General features: G+C 37.0%; 1 protein-coding gene across 7 annotated transcripts in view; it reads right to left on the bottom strand.

Moving 5' to 3' along the window:
• MRPL13 (mitochondrial ribosomal protein L13) overlaps positions 1-19,627 on the bottom strand; it is a 45,940-nt gene that overhangs the window by 26,151 nt on the left and 162 nt on the right. For 6 of the 7 annotated variants that reach the window (XR_774954.1, XM_010576964.1, XM_010576965.1 and 3 more), the window contains exons 2-6: positions 18,843-18,966; positions 14,712-14,805; positions 13,040-13,100; positions 2,202-2,288; positions 1,626-1,747 (exon numbers count right to left, since the gene is read on the bottom strand). Coding sequence is in view for 6 of the 7 variants with exons in the window: in XM_010576964.1 (XP_010575266.1) it covers positions 1,626-1,747; positions 2,202-2,288; positions 13,040-13,100; positions 14,712-14,805; positions 18,843-18,966 (488 nt within the window). In the remaining variant the exon portion in view is untranslated. The remainder of the gene's footprint in view (positions 1-1,625; positions 1,748-2,201; positions 2,289-13,039; positions 13,101-14,711; positions 14,806-18,842; positions 18,967-19,627) is intronic. The other variant, XM_010576967.1, reaches the window with a different exon arrangement.

Here is a 19,627-nt window from a genome sequence, read left to right as displayed (position 1 = left end):
ACTAACTTTACCTTCCTACTTAAAACGCCCCCTCTCTTTGTATTTAAAGGCTTCCTTTGTTTGAAAGGTTACTGGTTTTGCTATCGTACAATGATTTCTTCTACTGTACAAGGCTTCCTACTATCCAGTCACTACTAGCTACAAATCTAAACCACATAGTTGCTGCAGATCATTTTCTAATGGTCTTCTGCAACCTGCTGGATGTGAAAATGTACACTGAACCTATAAAATGCTCCTGTAAAAACATGAAGTGTCCAGTCCTGTTGATCTGAACAAGACTAAGTGAAACAAAGGAGGTTCCAAATGAACATCAGGAAACACTTTTTTACTATGAGAGTGACTGAGCACTGGGACAGTTTGCCCAGAAAGGATGTGGAGTCTCCATCCTTGGAGATATTCAAAAGCAGTGTGGACATGGTCCTGGGCAACTGGCTCTACATTGCCCTGCTTGAGCAGAGGGGTTGGACCAGATGACCTCCAGAGGTCCCTTCCAACCTCAACCATTCTGTGATCATTCAGCTGTCAAGACACCTGAGAGATTGTATCTTAAGCAGACTCATGAGAAATAAGCTGCTATTACCATTTCAACAGCTGACCTCTGTCCACACGCAGCTAACATCTGGTTCAGTGGAACTACTCAACAGGATGACACACAATTGGAGACTTCTATCAGGTCTATTTTCGAGGATTAGTGTATAAGTACACAGGAACACTTTTTTACATGACAAATTGAAGCATAACATTTCAAACACTACAATCAAAATAGAAATACCAGTAATCTAACTGGAGATAGACCACCAAGTTGGTCCTGGTGCTAGTTTATTTACACCTTTCCCCACCTCCCTACGTGTTACATTTTTTCTTGAATTTCATTAGAATACTCAGGAAAGGGGCCATCTTTCAAAATAAATTTCTCTGTTGACTACTGTAATGGGATCCTAAGCATGAACAGGACTTTCAAAATAAACACAGGAAAAATCATACTGGTACTAATCAGAAAATGTCCCGAACGTAACACATTATTTTCACAAGCAGGTTGACTCAATGCTGCATGTGGTGGTGTAAAGCAAACCACAAATACTCACTCATATGCCACACAACTACTGTGGAAATGATTTTGCACAAGGAAAAGAAACTATTTATCAAAATAAACACGTGGTATGTTCCATGCCAAAGATCTACTCTCCAAGGGCTAATTTAGCAGAATTCTTTCCCTTCCTCTGGAGAAAATCTGAAGCATTCCCCCCCTTACAATAAATCGTTCCCTCACAGAGCCACATGGTGTTTCCTTTGGCTATGGCTAACAGTTACGTATTATAGAGTACATACAACTCAAAGAGGTTAATGAAGTTTTTTACTCAAGTTTTACTCAACTCATTTTGATGAAGGAAAGAGTTGAAAATATTTTAAGTAAAGCTTTTCTCATTAAAAGAAAGGTCAGAAATACAAAAAACTTAGCAACCACTCCCTTCTAATATGACCATTCTTTGGTTTAGTAACCTCTTCTCCCTCCCCAAAAGATGACATGAAGAGAAAAATAATTCCTTTTTCTTACTGATAATGTGAAAGTCTATATAGCACATATTCAGTCAAAGTACCCTTTTAAAAAAATCTAAGATACTTACGGAGTCCAAACCTTCGGAAAGGCAGCAATTTCTTCTGGTGTATATTCATCTAACCTCTTGGGGACTGCACGTGGCTGAGGAATCTCTTGTAGAAGATTCTTCTGTATATCTTCTGGAATAACCTGAGGCAGGTGGAAACAGTCTTAGCTATCTGATTGTTTAAAAAACACCACCACTCCCCCCCTAATCCAGACCAAAATTTGTCAACAATACTGCATTCTTCGTGCTAAGTGTTTGTTCGAAATACAGAAGACAATCTCACACATATCTTAGACAATCACGCGATATCATGAGGGTTGATTGTATCACATGACTACTAAAGATGCATACCATTTTGCTTTTGTCTTTTCCCTGTCTTGCAGTTAACGTGTAGGTTCTGAGTAAAGTTTTAAGTGGATTCAAAAAAGTGAAGTGTTTGGTCATCAGTGGCTATTAAATACGATTCTCCATATATAAATAAAAAGCAGCTTGATTTGTCTTAATTTATCTTCTTACAACAAGAATTTTGCTATTGCTAACACTCCTTCTTCACTCCAAATCGCACAGGAATGAAAATGGAACTGCATGACAACTCACATCTTCTGGGAACAGATGCAGCCTCTGCATCATAGTTCTTCTCTGAAGGTTTTTTGGAAGCATTCTGTAAACAGTCAGTTTAACAATCTGAGGAAAGATAACATGGCAACAAATAATCAGACAGGCTATAAATAAAATGAAAAAGGTAAGCTGGGTTTCCCTCTGTCCATTCCACTAGTCATTGAACCTCTTTTCAGTCAACTTCTTCCAGGCTGAACAACTCTGGCACCACATTTAGAAGGTGCTCTAGACTTACTGTTTTGGAAGAAGCAATACTTACTATAACAGCCGCATAGATAATTTCAGCTTAGAAAGTTAAGAGCTATGTTTAGCATTGTGGATAATTGCACGTGATCATTCAGCTTTGAAAAGAATTGAGAAGCTTATGTTAACTCCATATTGTATTGCACGCTTATATACACCCGTTATTGAGGAAAAAAATTAGGCTCTAACAAATTTACCAAGTGTTCTCAGCATCTAGTTTAACACTGTAATTTGCTGTGTTTGAAACTTCTATATAATTAATGCATCTTAAGCAAAGCTGACATACCAAGACACTGCATCACGAACATACTATACACATGCATAATTTATTCCCTTGGTATTAGTTCCAGATGAACGATCTCACTTCTGAGCATCAGGAACGAATAGAATTTGTACATCTACACTAGATGATGCTTACTGAAAAGTAACAATATTCAACAGGATTTCTCTTGAACTCTAGTATAGATGCCTGTCATTTAAATACAAAACACATTGTTATGAACTTCACCCAGAAAGGGAACATTTGTAAATGTAAAACAAGGCATGCAACTGTAGGAGACAAAAAGGGTTTTATAAAGGACATCAAAGCATTTGGGATAGACGTATGTGCAGTTTTGGCTCCAAGCCACCCAGACATAAACAAGCTCCAAATCAGAAACTAGCCAGGCATGCTTAGCGCAATGTTAAACTGAAGTCAATAAGCCACGCTGAAATGCAGTGCATTAAGCACAAACAAATCTCCCAGGCATCCAGATATTTTGAAAAGCGTACTGAGCAAAGTTGCTTCTTTTTATAAAATTAAAGGAATTCAATCAAAATTTTAGAGACAATCACTAATACTGAGTTCCCAGACGGAACCACATAGTTAAGACAGAATGGTTAATTGTTACAAGTGAAATTAATGAGAAGTGCTAGTTTTTAAACTTGCAGGCATTTCTACTCAGATACTGAAGTTGAACACTCAAGATAGTTTGGCCCCAGTATTATTTTCATTTTGCCACATAACAGACAGTAACATTGTCTTAGGATCCTCATAAACATATACTATATGCCTTGAGAAACTCTGAAAGCATTTAGAGAAGCATCAACATCATTAAGGTTTTCAGATGTTATGCAGCCAGTACCATAGATCTGTGGACAAACCTAATAAACCAAGATGATAGAAGAAATACATCAGGTTGGGCAGAGTAATCTGTAGCATTGATACCTTCTCTAATAAAAATTATTAAGCAACTATTAAAAAACAAAGATGAAAGCTAATGCTTTTAGGGATAAGAACTATTCATGCTTGTACAGCATACTACAGTTTATTTAGGTCACTATATCATGTACTTAGACAAAGGCAAGAGGAAGACAGAAAACAAACCTTCACTAGTTTACTGAATATTGAAAGTCAAGTGAGACACCATAACAATGTAAGAAAACACATGGATATTAACAGCAGCTCATGTGAACAGCCCTTTTACCATCAACAATTTTAATTCTGTACCCAATTTTTTTCCTTATAGCCAATAAAAGATCAAAATATATCAGACCTAAAGCAACAGATCCAGAGACATCACAACATACTGCCTAACTGTGGGGATTTTTTTCTTTATTTAAAAATGACTTTTAACTTCAGGTTGTGAGGGAAGCAGTGTTAATTCCTTCGATTAATAAATTGTACATACATGTGGTCCAACATATGACCTCTGACCTACAGATACACAGAGCTAGTTATTTAATGATTTCACTCCAATTAAAAGAGATACTTTAAAATACTTTAATGAACATTGTTAAATATTTTACTTCTTCAAACAGCCGATGTTTGTGCCCAATTTTTCATCTTCCTCTGCAGCATGTGACACAGACATCTGTTGAAACAAATCAGTGAGCTAAACAAACAGCTGGTCTTTTCTAGTTGTAGATACTTCTGCCTGCTGAATCTGATTTGATTTTTTTAGCCACATTACAAAGAGAACAGTTCAGTTGTAAAAATGTGCTTATTAAAAAGTCACACTGGAAAAGAATGATTTATATGCTCAAGTTAAACAGCGAAGAAATACTTTCAATGTTGCATACAGTCGCTGCACAACTGACAACCTCTGGGGACGACAGACTAACATGAAAGCAGGACTTGGAGAATGGTAATGGGTGATGAATGATCATGGATAATTATATATTCAATAATAGTTTCTCTAGATAAGTATGCTCAGTGCAATAAGCATAATCCAAGGTATGCTTTGGTACTTCTGCCAATCTCCACACTGTTCGGTAACTTGTCTGGCTTTCCGTGCCCTCTCACACATGGAAGAAGTGCATTACTGCAAGATCTGCAATAGAAAAATCACCCTCATATGAAGCACAAACCATTTTTTCATTGCCAGGCAGATCACAGAATCATAGACTGGTTTGGGTTGGGAGGGACCTTCAAAGATCATCTAGTCCAACCACCCTGCCATGGGCAGGGACATCTTCAACTAGATCAAGTTGCTCAAAGCCCTGTCCAACCTGGCCTTGAACACTTCCAGGGATGGGACATCCACAACTTCTCTGGGCAACTCATTCTAGTGTCTCACCACCCTCACTGTAAAAAAATTTCTTCCTCGTGTCCAATCTAAACCTACCTCCTTTCAGTTTAAAACTGTTGTCCCTCGTCCTGTCACTATAGGCCTTGATAAAAAGTCATTCTCCATCTTTCTTATAAGCCCCCTTTATATACTGAAAGGTCACAATAAGGCCTCCCTGGAGTTTTCTCTTCTTTAGGCTGAACAATGCCAACTCTCTCAGCCTTTCCTTATCGGAAAGGTGCTCCAGTCCTCTGACCATCTTTGTGGCCCTCCTCTGGACCTGCTCCAACAGGTCCACGTCCTTCTTATGTTGGGGGCCCCAGAGCTGGATGCAGTACTCCAGGTGGGGTCTCACCAGAGCAGAGTAGAGGGGCAGAATCACCTCCCTCGACCTGCCGGCCACAATTCTTTTGATGCAGTCCAGGATATGGTTGGCTTTCTGGGCTGCAATCACACATTGCTGGCTCATGTCCAATTTTTCATTCCCCAGTAACCCCAAGTCCTTCTTCACAGGGCTACTCTCAATCCCTTCATCCCCCAGCCTGTATTGACACTGGGGATTGTCCCAACCCAGGTGCAGAACCTTGCACTCAGCCTTGCTGAACTTCATGAGGTTTGCATGGGCCTGCTCCTGAAGTCTGTCCAGGTCCCTGTGGATGGCATCCCTTCCCTCTAGTCAATCAACTGCACCACTCGGCTTGGTGTCATCTGCAAACTTGCTGAGGGTGCACTCAATCCTACTGTCTATGCCACTGATGATATTAAATCCCTGCCTGATCCAGAGCAGAAAATTGGACTTCATCGTTAGTCTCTCCCATTCTGGAGTTTCAATGAAACTGAATTAACTCACCAAGTAGACATTTCAAACAGCTCATTTTTTAATTGCATGTTTTTGTGGTCATCATAGAGCCTTTAATGTCTGAGTCCCTTGAAAACATTATACCCATGCGGAGAACAAGAGAGAGGAAGAACAACCTTGAGTTTGAGCACGCATAATCCCTGCCCCAGCAACTCACTGTAGGGGCAAAGAGGGAACAAACCCTTGGCTTCTGCAGCAGATCATAACTTCCTTGCTGGAATAGATCAAAGGCAGATTTATAACATCCACCCCACCCCTGAACCTCATTCACTTTGGTCAAGAAGGGAGAAAAAAAAAAAAAAAAGGAAAAAAAAACCCAAAAAAGGGTATTACTAAGCAAAGCCCTGTACTGTACTTTTATTATTAACTTCAAGGTAGTTAGTCCAACTGTAGAACAGAAGACCATACAGGGAGCTAAGACAGAGAAGGTAGAGCTGGAAAACCTCTAGCTTCCTTCATTGTAACTTCTGCCTCAAAGATTTTTCTACAAGCCAAAGCAAATCCAAATCCAGCTCCTGGAAAGACTAAGTTTACATCCAGCTCCTTGCCCAAAATTCTTCCTACAGCCAGAACCTCACTCTGCTTGGTGTGATGACAAGTCAATAATTTAGTGAAGTACAGGCTTAACTGAAGCTGTACAGACTGCTTTTGCAACTTTAGTAAGGTTGTGTAACAGAGAAGGCAGATTCAACCAGCAATATTTACAGGGTGTTATGTAAGGGCTCTCCTGTTACCTGAACATGCTCAAGTTTTACTAAAAATACACCAACCCTAAATAATAAGCTATGGAATTGCAAGAAAAAAGTCTTTTGCTGAGCTTATCCAAAACCCCAAACGCAGATTCAATGCTCCCTGAAAACACACAATAGAACATGCTGTTTCTTTAAGGAATAAAAATAGAAACCCTTCTATCTGTTTGTAATACATTTCTAATAAAAGACAATTCTTTCTTATGTTTTCTATGCGATTATTTTTATTTTGAACTATTAAAATAACAAGAGCTTAATTTTACATGAGAGGTAGATTTCAGTTGGATTTCAAATTGGCAAAGTCGTCTACCTACCCACAGTTCTCACTGCAACCTGGATCTCAGTTTAAAACTAATTAGTACAGTTTAACAGTTTGTTCAGTTAGTTATGGATTCCCACTGCCTCCTCTCCCCAGTCCTTTATCTCCAGTAGCAGCAACCTGCAAAATTCCACGTCTTCACAAATACTCACTCCTAAAGGCCATGACACTTTCTCCAGCAGGTAAAGACATTCGCCATCAGATGTGTAAACCCTTAACGCCCACCGGAGCATTAATATTGAGGGCATTTTTAAAGTACTAGAATGCTGTCTGCCCTAATTTCTTTTGAATGACGAAATTCCTATTGGCTTTAGTTACAATTGTCTTCTTGAATATTGCAATACCTTTTTTCCAAGTTGGCTAATTTATATACTGACAGCATAGACATGCTCTTAATCACAGTTTTATGACACTACTTTTTTATTTTCCAATTTAAAGGGCTAATATAGGAGAAGAGAATGCAGCTCTAGTAAAACTCTTGCACTTTCGGTCCCTTACTACCCACTCTAACATTTTATGAGTATGAACAAATTAAAAAATATATTTATCTGAAACACTGTATGAAGCTTGAACATTTCAATTTTTGTGGTAGGCTTTGGCTCATATGCAAGTTGCAGACTATGCTTGATGGAGACCAAGTTCTGAAAAAGATTCTTTGCCAGATAAAACATACTTTAAAGACGGAAATCAACAGAGCAATACCACTCCTGGTCCCAAGAAGCACAAAATAATTGGCCAAATTTCCAGAAGAAAGTCTACCCTAATGGCTGAATTAAGTCCAATAATCACCAGGAAGCAACTCTAGAACATGGGAAGGACACAGCGCCCCAGAGAAAACACATGGATTAATTACAGGGCATACTTAAAAAAACCTAGAAGAGTTTCAGGAGACACACCACTTACTCAGAGGTACAGCCTGATACTACATCTTCCTTTTACCAGTTCTTGGTTTTCTGTCCTGTATATGATACTGTTCTTTTCACTGCATGTGTTATAAAAGCATTCTAAGAGCTTCACCTTTCTACCTCTGACAGTTGTACGTGTAGTACAGCAAAAATGAATGTACTTAATACTGCCACAGGAATCATTTGTACATAAACTTCCATTGCATGACATTTTGTTTTCCACTACTGTTCAGCACTTAAAAGGTAAGAATTTTAATGTGTTCTTTAAATTAGTATCAGTGCCTTGCAAATTCAAGTAAGAAATGGATTAACATTTTTTTAAACAAGGAAGTATTTATTTTTGTCTACTACAAAGCTAAAGACTGAGTCAGCTCTAAGACTTATTTAGAGCACCTAGAGGTTTTAAGACAGCAGGTTCCATAAAAATATTCTCCTCTCCATGCTATACTAACTTCTGCGTGCCTACTAATCCAGACTTTGAAGTTGTGCTCTACTTAATCAAAAAACATTACTCCATAGCAATAGAAGAAAACGCTGTATCTGGTGTTTCAGTAACCAACTTCTAGTGTGTACGTATTATTATATCAACTATCCCATAGTGATGCAAAGAAAATGGGCTTTTAAATACCAGCAGCAAGACTTAACCATGTTTTCTGTCCGAGCTTTTCTTCAAGAGATCATTCTTATGCAGATACAATGGCAAGTCTAGACATGCAAGCGGTTGCTAAAGAGCATTCAAAAGGAGAATTAGAACATTTTAAGCCCCTTCGTGTCAGTGCCAGCAGCTGAACAAACCAGAACCCTGACAGCCCTGGAGGCTTCCTCACAGCATAGAGCCACCCTGCCTCGCTTAATAATCTCCCCTAGCAGGTAATATTCATTCTGAACAATTATTGCCCATTATTTCTTTGTCAGAGGCAATACAGCCTCCGAATACCTAAAGGTCAATCCTCTCACTGAGCATTTGGTTATTAGCCAAACATGATTTCTTCTTTTTCTTTTTTTGGGGGGGAGTTTCTGATGCAGCCAAAAAAAAAGTAAGCCAAGTCTTGGCTACTTTTAAAATTAGAAATAGAATAAAAATTGATTGAAAACTTTTTCCTTACAGGATTACTACCTGGTTCTACAGATAAGATCTGTCAACATATTTTGCAGGCATTTTAATTAAAAGCTGTAAGATTTTTCCAGAAAGTTTTTTCCAAGTAATCTTTGCTCCCTCTCAAATCTGTGAGATTTAAAAGCACATCTTTTAGTCTTCCCACACCAAGTACTTCGAATCCTAATTTTGAAAGTGTTGGTCTCATGTCTATCAGCATTTTTCCAACTAAACAAAACTTCTGCAAATTTTAGTAAAAACAAACATGAAAACCCCAAACTTCTATCCATTCCAAACATCTGCATCTCAAATAAAAAGGTTTACCTGTTTCCTTCATTTTCAAAAGACTCCCTTGGCAAACAAAACACACAAAACCTTTCAAACAGATTTTTCTTAGCAACCTACAATAGAAATTAATGTTGTCCGCTAATATGTATCTTAAGGGAGTAGTAATAGCATACAGAGTATTAGTATTATATTAACCTGAAGAACTGAGAGGCTGTTTCATACTACAGCAACAAGCTGCTATGCTGCACCTAAAGAACGTATTTAATACTCTCGTCTATGGGTGGTCCAAGAATTTACACTCAATCTAAGTCAGAGAAAGAAAAGGCTGAAATGTGAAGAAGCTCTTTTTTTCTTCAATAAGCACTTCCTAAAGTAGCCTGGCCAAGTCCAACACACGAGAGCTATTCTCTGCTATTCTCCAGAAGAGCAGACAAATGAAAATACTAGAAATTTTAAACAGATTCACAGACACTGCCTTCCCCATGCCTCCCAAAGGAACTCAAAGGTGCTACAGGTAAAAATGTGCTAGACTATTTACTATTGCTATCTTTTTGGCAACACACTGTAATTTTTACCCTTCCATAAAAGCGATTTTTTCCAAAGTGCTGAAAAACTTGGCACAATGAACATGGAACTTCTATGAAGTTCTATACAAAACATCAACTATGCAGACCTCTTTTTGTATTCACTGCCCTGTATTAACATAAAAGATACTTAGAAGTGGAAAAAAAGAGTAATATTTTGTCAATCTCAGGCACAAAATTATACATCTGAGATTAAACACTTATAATAGGCACAGTTTTTTGTTTTTGTTTTTTTTTTTCTTTTCAACTACAAAAAGAAGTCAAGGATTGGAAATTGTTGCTATGGGAGGTTTTCAAGACCAGTCTGGATAAGCCCCCAGCAGCCTTATATGACCTAATAGCTGACACTGCTTTGAGTAGGTTGGACTAGAGATCTCCTGAGGTTCTCTCCAACCTAATCATCCTATAATCCTATGAAAAAAATGCATGTGCACTTTCAAAATTCAGCAAAAATCCATCCGAAACACTAACTCCTACCTGCAAGGAATATAAAGGTCCAAGTTAGTAAGATAGATAAATGATGTCAACCTCCATAAGTGAGAATATCAGATCACCATCCATCCCTATCTTGGTACCTTATGAAGAAACTAGAAATGATCAAGGAGGATTATCTAACCATACTGCAGTAAACATGTCTAAATTCTGACAACTATACTTAGAACTTTCAGCCTCCCACATAAACATAAATTATACCATTTGGCATCAAATTACTCATTATAACCTTTTAAATTAGCTTTTAGCTGTGTACCATTTTTTCCTAAAACCAGTCTCTCTGTATACTAGAAACTATGTTTAAACAAAACTGTAATGGAAAAATATTTATCTTGGGGATTTTTATGTTTGAGTTTAGACATATGTAAGTAAAGACAGTGCTAAGCAGTATTGGAGTCCTACTATATACACACATTCATGGAATCTTACAAGCTTTAATCTGTTTCTTACATATACTGAAAATAGTCATATTCATTGCAAAATCTTGTGTGTAACACCACACAAATTTACAAGACGTTATGTCAACATCCTTTTCCTTGGAAGTAGTCTCTTCCATTAATTTAGTGCCTTAATTTCTGTAACAGCACTATTTCAAAAAATAATGTTGACTCATCTAATGAAGCACTACCAGGATGAGCTAGCAGGAGACAACAGGACCATGGGCAGAGAAAAAGGAGTAGCCTCCAGGATGAAAACAATGCTTTACAGAATGAAGATTTTGTTTCCACAGAAAGATACAGTCTGCTTCCTACAACCTACCTAATTCCACTGGCTTCACAGGATTTGAATTTAACACGATTAAAAGAGAAAAAGTCTCTTTTTGATTCAAAGAAGTCAAATAAAGCAATTTATAAAAGTCTCCACAAGAACTATGTGTCATTTAGATCATATTTTGAAGATCCAGATGCTACTTAGGCTAGGCATTGCTCTCTTTACAGTAATTGTTTTTCAGGTTTTAATAACCAGTTCTAAAAATAAAACATGTTAATAAAACACCATCATAATTTTCATCTTTGTCATACCCCAATGTCTTTCACACCAAAACAATTCAACTAGTACATACATGTTTCTAGCCATAAAAATCACTTGCAAGTCAAAACCTGTAAGAGCTACACATACAGAATATATCATGCCAAGCTACCATCCACTACTATTGATTATGACAAAAATACATGAGTCATCTTTATGAGAGGGTCATCCAAACACTTCATCTTCAATAGAATGAAAGAGTTAATTGCTGAAGGCTCTCCACAATTCTGTTTAAAAAAACCCTTCTCTCTCTAAATTAGACCAAGCCTTGAGCCACATCACCATTTGCTGAGCCTCTGTCCAAAATGCTTTAGTTATTGGCAATGCATTTAATCCTCCCCTGTTTGCACAGAAATTCATCTATGAGTCTGGCAAGAAAAGAGGTATTTCAGAATGAATGAATGCCAGAAGGTAGTTTATAGAACATCCAGTTCTCAGGCCCTAACAAACAAATTGTGTTATACTGCCTCCCAGTGCACAGCGTCTGCCTGAAGCTCAAATGAAAAAGGTTGAAGAATCCATTTTAGTCATGGAACTATCAACAATTCCCAAAGGAATTACAACTATCTTAGAGCCTGTTTTCAAAAGCATTTAGCATTTAAGTGGTTCTGAAAAATTCTAGACAGAAAATAATATTGAACTCTGGGATTTCATTTCACTTTAAATAAAGGAAGAAATTGCAGAAGTTAAAATGAAAACCAGGCAAATTCATGTGGTGGACTGCTTTTTTATTGAGTACTTGTACAACACCTCGCATAAAAAAGTCTTGGGACAAACCAGGACTTCTACATCGTAGATTGAAAGTCATTGACAAAACCCAAGAATTTTACAGCAAATAAAATTTCTCTAGGAAAAGAAAGAAGCATTTTTATAGTTTATACATAAGGTGATCCCAGCCAAAGCATTTCAAAGTCAAAAATAAACATAGATAACTGTTAATCTCTGTGGGCCTCATATCGTGTTCAGAAACACTAATACTTAGAGAATTCAGTCCTCCAAGGCTGACCATTCAAAACCCCAGTAAAAGCAATTTTGTAACTGTGTAAGTCAACATCCCAAAATGTTCATATCTAGCACCTTGGTTTTTTAATCAGTAACAAACATATCAACACTGATGTTCAGCAGAATTAATAACAGTCTAATACAGAAATTTAGTAAAGAGGCTTAAGTTCAATGTAATCACCATTTCCAATTCTTTCACAGACCATGAACACACAGCACTGCAGAAAAGTTTTTTTAAAAAAAAATCATTTAACAAACCCTACAGTTGAATTTTACTGGGAGAAAGAGGCAGGTGCACTTTCTAACATTTTTAGGATTAGCATTTTTCTTGCTGGGTCTTAAAAAAGTAGTAGGGTTAGTAAGCTGAAGTACAACTTATCTAAGTCTAACTTCAGCTACTCCTCTTGTGAGAAAGGTCAGACCTCTGAAACAAAAAGCAAGTGAATCAGTCAAAAATGAGTGAAGCAAGTGAACTTGATTTGCTCATTTGGACAGCATGGAAGAACCACGAACCTATGATCTAACCCTCAAAACCCCCAAAACGTGCTGTTTACAAAAACACTGTCACAAGCCAACCTTCTAAGAGCTGTTAGCAGAACGTTTGTAATTTAGCTTTAGACCTGCTAAACTGTTGTTTAGGGGAACTAATTAAATGAAAACAAATCAGATTTACAGATGAAAGGGAAGAATGGGAACACTTACAGCAGTTGGATCCTTTAAATGGAGCTGAGTTGCTGTCACTTGTTTGAAACCACCAGGATAGCTAGAAAAACAGAACAAACATACAGGCTTAACACTATGTGCTCAAGCATGATATTAACACCAATATCAATACATCTTGAACATCAGTGTATTGGTATTATAAGCCTTCAAAAAAGGAAGATTTTCTCACGAGACCGACTATGCAGTATTAGAAAGATTCTATTCTGTCAAGTATGCAAGTTTAATACCATTTGTACTTTCTTATTTATTCACTTGAGTATTGAAAAGTTTGTGTTTCACAAGCAGATAGATATAAAACTGCTTATTAAATACACCATCACAGCTACACAATACAATGGGAGTAAGATATGCAAAACTGGTAATATTTGAAGATGATCAAGGCACATAACCAGTCTGGCTGACATACAAGACAACCACTTTGAACAGTATTTATTTTCTTATTATTTTAAATAAACTTTGGCACGATTTGGCATATCTACAGTAATAAAATTTGATTTACACTGCAATGCATCCATCTTTTTAAAGTCTATGTGATATGGTGAAGTCGCACCAACTCATAACACACATACTTTAAATGAATGATACAGTGGTGCAAGAAATTACATGGATGTCAACTAAAGCTGGGTTTCATTTTGATTTAATTGCATTACTAGGTATCAGCCTAAGTGAAATAAAAATAAACCCAACATCATTAAAACATGTCCACTTAAGGAGCTGCAGAGATTTAAGTATTTGTTTTAATTCTACAATTCTTTTCACTTGCTCAAAACCAACTCAGCTACTTAAGCAAGTGCTTAAACTTACACACAAGTTTCTAGTGAAAATTTTTTAAGAAGTTATAGGGGTGGAGGGATAAAAAAAAAAGCACATTCATTTCCATCAACTCTGAACAAGAACCTCTCAGAAATTCAGCAATGGAATTTCAGGACTGAAACATTAGTACCAGCAAAATTAGCTTTCTCAATGTGATTTATTAATCTCCCAAGTGGATACATTTTAACACTTAGAGATTATTATCTAGTGTTGTCACTGTATAAAATAGGAGCAACTGTTCTTATTTGACTGAACTGATTATTGCCACAGCATCTGTAATTGGTTATTGTACTTCCATCTGTAAACGTTATGTCTGCCAGAATAATATATTATACACTATTGTATACATCTTAAGAGCATCTCATTTCTCACTCATTTTTCCAATTTCTTTTTTTTTAATCCTCTGATTCAATAATATATCAATCTTGATATTTACTGTTAGGTAAATAGGTACTGGTAGGATAATGTAATTAAATGTGCAGTGCCAATAGGAATGTCTTCTACTGCTTAGTAAATAGAATAGTTCTGATCATTAGGTTCATGGGTTCACACAAAACAACCTGGCTCACCAAATCTGTTAACTTACTTAATTGCTCTGACTACTTTTAAGTCAGATTATTTCCCTAACAACATACACCATGGGGAAAAAAAACAAAAGAAAACAAAAAAGAAAAAGGTTTGCATCATTTTAAACATCGTAACACATGCAAACAAACCCAAAAACATGTAAGTAGGAACTCCCTTTTGAATCAATATACTAAAAAAAGACTTCAGCTATTAAGAAAATATGACATTAAATTTACCACTAGCTCATCTGAATATTTATTACAAAGCTTACCCAGTATGTGAAGAATATACTTTCTGTTCCCATTTGTTGCCAGAGAAGGCAATATGTCTTGTATTAATTATGACAACATGATCTCCGCAGTCACCTACAAGGTAGAAATTAGTGGAAAATATTAAAAGAACGATAGGAGTAATCAACCAAAATAACTATAAAGTGTGCGATACATATGTAGTAGCACATACATACATATTTCATAAAGCTCATATTTAAAAATCTGAGCTTTTTGAGTCATACCATCCAAATCTGCACTTAAATACCAACCTTAATTATTATTTTTGTTAGTACTGTCAGGTTAGCAGGCAGGTGAGAAGGTAAAATACCATCAGAATAGATAATTAAACCACTGCAATTATTCAGCTAAGATCTGGAAATCTGGCTTACAAGCAAGCGCATCACTTTATTCAACACATTATACTGCATATGCACCTGTATTTCTAAAAACCCAGAATAAAAAAAGGTTAGTTCTAAACAGCTATCCTATGTATTTTTTTAATTTTAGTTTTCTCATAAAAATTGTACCAACATTTACTGGAGGACTGAATATTTTGGATAAGTAAAATAATTCTGTTAAATAATTAGAGCCTCAGGCTAAACATATAAAAGAAACAGAAAGATCGGGGGGGGGTGGGAGAAAAACCCCACAAAAAACCTAACACAGCTCTGTTGGGAAAAAAACCCACATTTTCATCAATCAAGCAGAAGTGAATGTTACAGCACATACAGATATGTTTAGTGTTATAGCAGCAACTTTCATATCAAAAGTTTTTTTAAGTCTATAATCTACCACCAATACCTTGCCAAAACCAGCTACTTTAACAGATCTTCTTTACTAATGAGGTGCTAATAAAACCCATACTATCTGAAAAATATGATGAAAATATGAAAAAAGATGTAATTTTTCATTTCAGAAGTAATGATCTTGATCAGCTGTGTAAACTATAACCACCCATTCAATCAATTGAAAAATGATTTGTCCAAAGTTCACTCTCATATGCATTACCATATTAGAATAATGTGTTTGAATAGGCTCATTTTATCAAAACATTTTTGAGTAGGTAACAAAGCAGCTACACTAAGAAAGACTTAAATTGAGCATGCATTTTTTATAGGAGCATATAAATTAATCAAGGCAAGTTTCACATCCTATTTGTTTTCTTCCATTTTTTAATCTTGTGTTCCTTTATAGCTCTACTTTCAAGTAGAGCTAAAGTGCAAACACGATTTAAACATCTTCACTGATGCAGCCTGTCAGCACTAACAGATCAGCTCTAAAATCACTGTATGTCTAAATAAATGTCACAGAACTGACACTGGACTTTGTGCCTTTTTTTTTCAGTTGGGAAGATTACAGAATAAGCTCATCTAAGGAAATCTTTGCCAACAGTTCTCTACTTGAATAAACACTGAATTAACAATTTCATACACCAATAGATCAATTATGAATAATAAAGAGCCAGCAGAAAAACTAACCAAGATACTTACATGCTACCTGAATAATGACTGCAACCTGTTCTTTTTAAAGTAGATTGAATTTAGGGATAGCTAATGTTTCCTTCAAAATTCCAAATTAGTACATTATTTTCCATTGATCCTTAAACAGTGTTGTTCCCATCACCTCAGGGATGGCTGCACTTAATAGGAAGAAAGCAAAAATATTCACCATCTCCACACAGTTCAATTGCCTCCTACTTTTGAAAAATATTCACAAAATACCATAAACGAAAACTCTTCCTTTAGGCTATTTTCATGCTATAATATCGAAGTATTCCTTTATGAATTATATAAGTATGTTTTCCTCAAGAAATGCACAAAACAAGGCCAGTATATTCTATTACATTATGGTATATGCAATTTGTTACATACAGCATATACATTGCACATCTTCAGATAAAACTAAGCTGCCACTGTAAATCCATTTTACATCTCTGTACATTTATAACTTCATTAATTCCCATCACACAGTAAAAACACATGCTTCAGGTGCATGCATTTTTCCTCATACATTTTAATTAAGCGCTAAATGGTAATTAAAGGTAGGCATTGTACTGTCAACTGTTAGCTCACAAGACTGACAAACTACTTGCCAAATCTTTCATTAGAAGACAAGTCTTAGCTGCTGCTTCTAGCCATTATAAACTAACATTGCAATCTAGAGTAACACCTGGGACAGACTGGGTTTGCAGGACACTTCCATCTAGCCTAGCCTTTGAGGATGCAGAGAACAGCAGCAAATCCTACCCAAGCGACAGAAGTGGCTCACCTACACCTGCTCACACTCCAACATAAAGAACGGATAGCCCAACTTTTTAAAAACCTGGCCCACTATTTTTGGTTCTGTATTGTGAAGCTGCTCACAAAGATAGGACGCAAGGGGCTGAGGGTAGAGAGAAGGGGAGGTGCAGAAGAAACCTACAAATCCAGATTCAAACCTCCTGAACAAGGTGGCATCCCCATATTTAAGGCATATGGTCTGACAGCATCTAAAAAATATAAAACTCTGGAGAATAATGAAAGATTATCCCTAAAAGAGAAAATAAATATACAGGAAATCAAATTTCTTTCCTTCCCTAACCAGGGCTTAAATTCAGCTCCAGGTACTTTTCAACACAATAAATAAATAATGATTTTATGGAAGGGTATCTGGATACCAAATTAAAAACAAAACAAAAAAATCCCCACAGTGTTATTCTGTCTAAGGAACTGTTCTCTCACAGACACTAAAATATTTCTTGTTAGCTTGGGGAAAAAAAAAAAAAAGAAGAAAAAAAGAAGCATTAAGTACACCAACTACAAACTCATGCATACTTTGCTCTCTTAGAGAGTTATCAAATGTCTCAGTAGTAGTAACCTATCGAAGTCAATCTCAGGTGTAATGCATTTGGTACTGATTTATAGAATACTTTAGACAAAATAAAGTTATCCTTGAAATGACTTTCCAGAATTTTATAACTTCATGGACATAAAAGTATCAAAGATCTTTCCCACAGGACAACCAAAAACATTTACTCTCAGTGTCTGCTTTATTTTTCAGACAGCCTTAGTCTCCAGTGACATCTTGTGGATAAGACATAATTTGCAACAGCAGAAGTCTGGTACTTAAAACATCTTTAGAATACTACAAATACTACCTTCTATTATGAAAAACAGATCAAGTACAATTTTAGTATCTACAATCTACATGTATGAGCAAAGTTTAATGCTTCGTTTATGTTTCAGTAATGTCTCTTGAAAAATTTGCTTGAGTATTACAGGAGACACTGTACCATCAATATGAAGGATCACCTTTTTATTATCTATAAAATGCTTGTCACCATGAGACAGGCAGTGCAGTATTACAAATAATGAGCAAGATCACAGATACATCTTTACTGCTGAATCTTCTAATTTGCAGAAAAGCAAAATGATTTTTTCATTTGAAGGTATCTTTCAACAATGATTACATCTCCCATTTAAGAATCAGACAGGTTCCAGCCTCATTATCACAGAATATCTGAGGTTGGAAGGGACCTCTGCAGGTCATGTTGTCCAAACCCCTGCTCAAGCAGGACCAGCTTTTGAATATCTCCAAGGATGGAGACCTCTTGGTCACCCTCGCAGTAAAAAAAAAAAAAAAAAAAAAAAAAAAAATTCCTGATGTTCAGAGGGAACCTCCTGTGTTTCAGTTTGTGCCCACTGCCTCATGAAGACAGGACTTCTCTGCACTTTATTCAGAATAAAGAACCACTCCAAGAGTCTGTGGTGTTGTGCAGCTGCTGAAAGGTAGCATTCAGAAAATCTAATCAAGAATCACATCAGTGTTTCATTATGTGCACTGCAAATTAAATCTTTACATCTACATGCAATGAAACACAGTTCAAGGTTTTTTAAAAAAAAGAAAGCACAACCCACTGTAATTCAGCTACTAAATTATGAATTCATAATGAGCTTTATATGGATTGGTAAAGACAACGACATAAGGTTGTAGAGAGGTATGAAAGAAAAAGATGAGAATGAAAACAAAGGCATTTATAATATATAAATAATTGAAAAATGTAAAGTATCAGGCTTGATTTTAAAACTGAAATCAGAAGAAAAATACAAGCGAAGGAAAGCAAATTTGCTTTTATCTACTGCAGTACTCACTTAGTGCATGATAAATAGGTTTATGCCTGCCTTCAAGTCTGATTACAGTTGCAGCTGCTATTTTTCCTGGTGGCTGCATCTTCGCATCTAGGAGATACCAGGCTCTGGCAAAAGTAGCCCATTGCTAAAGAGAAAGAGAGGTAGTACTTAACACAATAAAAGAACACACTATGATACATAAATCTAGCTTCTCTAATTAGATCAACACTTTTTTTACACCCCAAAATACTAGAGAAAATATTAATATTCAACCACACCAGCACCCCCCAAATAACTTTTAAACAGATGGAGAACGCCGCTACACACTGCGATACAGCCAGCGCTGTACGTGCTTCCAACATACATAGCAGTAATAACACAACACTGCCAGGTTACCAGCTCCGAGGGTTTTGTTTCAAAAACGAAGATCTCCTGCTGCAAGCTTCCTTTACTGCTGACTGAACTGCCGCAAAACCGCTGCAGGCCGTTTAACGCCCAACATCTGTTTCCCTCTCCGGCGAAGGGCACGGCTCACCCAGACGCCGCTTTAGGAACACGACCGGCCGGAGCCGCCGGCAGCAGGCAGCCTCGTCCCTCGGTCAGTCACACGCCGGCTGACCGACACCGGTTCCTGCCAGCCGGCCCCTCGGGGCCAACACCGCAGCGCACGGGCGCTCCGCGACGAAGGGAAGGAGGAAGGGAGGGAAAGAGGGAAGAAGAGAGGGAAGAAGGAGGGAGGGAAGGAGGCCGCCCGCCGCCCCGGCCCTCCCCTGGGGGCCCACCGTCCTTTCGTCCCGGCGCCCGCC

Source organism: Haliaeetus leucocephalus, unplaced genomic scaffold, assembly GCF_000737465.1.
Source record: "Haliaeetus leucocephalus isolate CR32 unplaced genomic scaffold, Haliaeetus_leucocephalus-4.0 Scaffold555, whole genome shotgun sequence".
In the NCBI taxonomy this organism is placed as follows: Eukaryota; Metazoa; Chordata; class Aves; order Accipitriformes; family Accipitridae; genus Haliaeetus; species Haliaeetus leucocephalus.
This window is presented reverse-complemented; position numbering and strand designations above follow the sequence as displayed.